Raw genomic sequence first — 2,606 nt, 5'->3', positions numbered from 1 at the left:
TCGAGATCCACACATCGTACAGTCAGCATCACAGACTTCTCTTTTCAAGTCGTCACATAACATTGATCGCGGCAATCAACGCAAACACGACCCGCGTCACTTCATGGAAAGAGCTCACAAGTATGAACGCCTGAATGGGGTCCAAGTCAGCCAAGATCTTCCTCTTTCGATCGGATGAAACCTTTCAAAATTCATGAAAAGTCATCTCGTACGTCACTCAAGATCGCTCTTATACTTTCACCTCACCGTCCCTGGCTTTACATCCGTTCAACATTACCGAAGAAGTCCGTCATCGTTGGTTGATTTGAAGTGAGGTCGATCAAGCCGGTCAAAGTTTCTTCATTCATGATGTCTCTGCACTCGTATTCATCGGGCTCTTACAAGTAAGCACTGGCAGTTTCTGGAGAAGAAGAGACTCGTGCAGAAGAAGGAAGGGCAAAAGGTGGGGAGGAAGGTAGAAGCGCAAGACCTAACGCAAGATTCCATATAAGGTTCGTCAAGAGTCACCGGAGTAGTTCGTAAGATTCCATATAAGGTTCTTTAAGAGTCAGCGGAACAGTCGCAACAGAAGAAATGCTGCAAGTCGCAACAGAAGAAATGGTGCAAGTCTCAAAGCAAGATGCCACACAGAATTCATCAAGAGGCTGCTTCAAATGCAGCACAGATTCCGTCAAGAGACTGCTCCAGATGCCACACAGAGTTCATCAAAAGTCAGCGGAGCAGTCTCAACAGAAGAAGTGGTACAAATCTCAACAGAAGAAATGGTGCAAGTCTCAACAGAAGAAATGGTGCAAGTCTCAACACAAGATGCCACACAGAATTCATCACAGTATGCCACACAGAATTCATCAAGAGACTGCTCCGGATGCCATACAGAACTCGTCAAGGGTCAGCGTAGCAATCTCATCAGGAGAAATGGTGCAAGACTCGACACAAGATGCCACACAGAATTCATCACAGAATGCCACACAGAAATCATCAAGAGACTGCTCCGGATGCCACACAGAATTCATCAAGAGACTGCAGAGCAGTCTCAACAGGAGAAATGGTACACTTGACATCAACAATTGTCTTTCTTCTGCCGTCTTTTCCCACGCTCCCACTTCACACTTTTTGACTGCTTCTCCCAGTGACATCCGTTCAACTTTGCCGAAGAAGTTCATCGTCATATGCTGGGTTGAAGTGAGGTCGATCAAGTCGGGCAAACTTTTCTAGATTTGAGGATGACTCTGCACTCGCATTCAAAGGTCTCTTGCAAGCGATCACTTGCAGTCGAAGAAGCATCGGTCTTGAGCGCAGATGTCTTCGGATGACGGATCAAATACACTTCATCAAAGAAGCGTCTATCCTGTCCGACTTGTTGGCGTAACGAGAGTAAGATGAGCCAGAACTTCTCGTTTCGCAACTTTCCAGAGACCCTCCTCTAAACATAAACACCTAAAGGGAGAAGAGGGTGATGACTGTAAAATGGGAAGAGGATGATGACGGTGGAATGAGGAGAAGATGATGACGGCGGAGTAAGAAGAGACTGTTGGTGGCCTCTTCTCATCCGCATTCAAAAGCCGACCAGATGAAACCTTTCGAGATTCATGAAAGATCATCTCGCAATATAGGGAAAACCCTACCAATTCTGAAAACTGTGAAACGAATGAAAGAAAGGTCTATACAGTCCGCCTTTTTGGCCTGACTCCAACTCCCAACACCCACATCTCATTCCAATCATCATTCACTTGTCATTCAAGACCCACTTCTCATTCCAAATCCAAAGGCCCCCTTATCATTCAAGATCCAATTGCCATCCAATCAGCATCACAAAACAATGATTGTGGCACTCAAATGCAAACAAGCATGACATCACTTCGCAAGAAAAGGCTCACAAGTGCAAACGCCAGCATACAACCTAGCCAACCAAGATCTTCTTTGACGCTCCGGGAAAGACTTTGAAAAATTCAACGAACGCCATCTCATATGCGTCCTCACTCAACCGGCATCATCCAATCCTGATTCATGGATCACAGCTCATTCAAGCAGCATCATTCTCTTCTTGTTCGAAATCCACCAATCGTACAATCAACGTCACACACCTCTCCCACAAACAACTAAATGGGGCCCAAATCAACCAAGTGTTTCCCCGATCAATTCGAGAAAATCTTCGAAAGATCAAGGAGAGCAGTCGAATACATCGCTTTTCCCTTTGCCGATGCACGCAGGATCGAAATTCGAACGTATCATCCGAACAAGTGAAACATTAGCCGGAATGGTGCACTTGCCATTGCCATTACTCACGTCTTCCGATACTGTCACAGCAGCACCATGTTTACTCAACGGTTCCAATATTCACTTCACAAACAACTTGCATGATCAAGAGGGCATTACTTGATCATCAATCAAAATGGCGACATGATCACTCTTGCAACGTCTTATACGACACTTGCTTTCTCATCCTCACGCTACCCTTTCTTGGGATCAAAGAACTCGTTCTTTGCTATTCTCACTCCTCCGCACACTCCTCCTCGCAATCCTCCTCGCACTCCTCCTCTCACACATCCTGAAGCGAGATCTCGCTTTGCAACTGCATTAAAAAAGAAGATCAGAAAAAAGAAAAA

At 45.5% G+C, this 2,606-nt stretch overlaps 1 protein-coding gene across 1 annotated transcript; it reads left to right on the top strand.

The window, feature by feature from the left end:
- Nucleotides 1-376: 376 nt before the first annotated feature.
- On the top strand, nucleotides 377-1,279 carry FA14DRAFT_94237 (uncharacterized protein). Its single transcript, XM_025503103.1, has one exon. It carries the CDS (start codon nucleotides 574-576, stop codon nucleotides 1,213-1,215), a length of 642 nt encoding a protein of 213 aa, XP_025351764.1. The 5' UTR covers nucleotides 377-573; the 3' UTR covers nucleotides 1,216-1,279.
- The last annotated feature ends 1,327 nt before the right edge of the window (nucleotides 1,280-2,606 follow it).

Source organism: Meira miltonrushii (assembly GCF_003144205.1).
Source record: "Meira miltonrushii strain MCA 3882 unplaced genomic scaffold FA14scaffold_7, whole genome shotgun sequence".
Taxonomy (NCBI): Eukaryota; Fungi; Basidiomycota; class Exobasidiomycetes; order Exobasidiales; family Brachybasidiaceae; genus Meira; species Meira miltonrushii.
Note: the sequence above shows the minus strand (reverse complement) of the source record. Positions and strands in the feature narration are given on the sequence as shown.

Excerpts from the sequence above, each read along its gene's own strand:
- FA14DRAFT_94237 (XM_025503103.1), top strand. The coding sequence starts at position 574 with ATGCTGCAAGTCGCAACAGAAGAAATGGTGCAAGTCTCAAAGCAAGAT.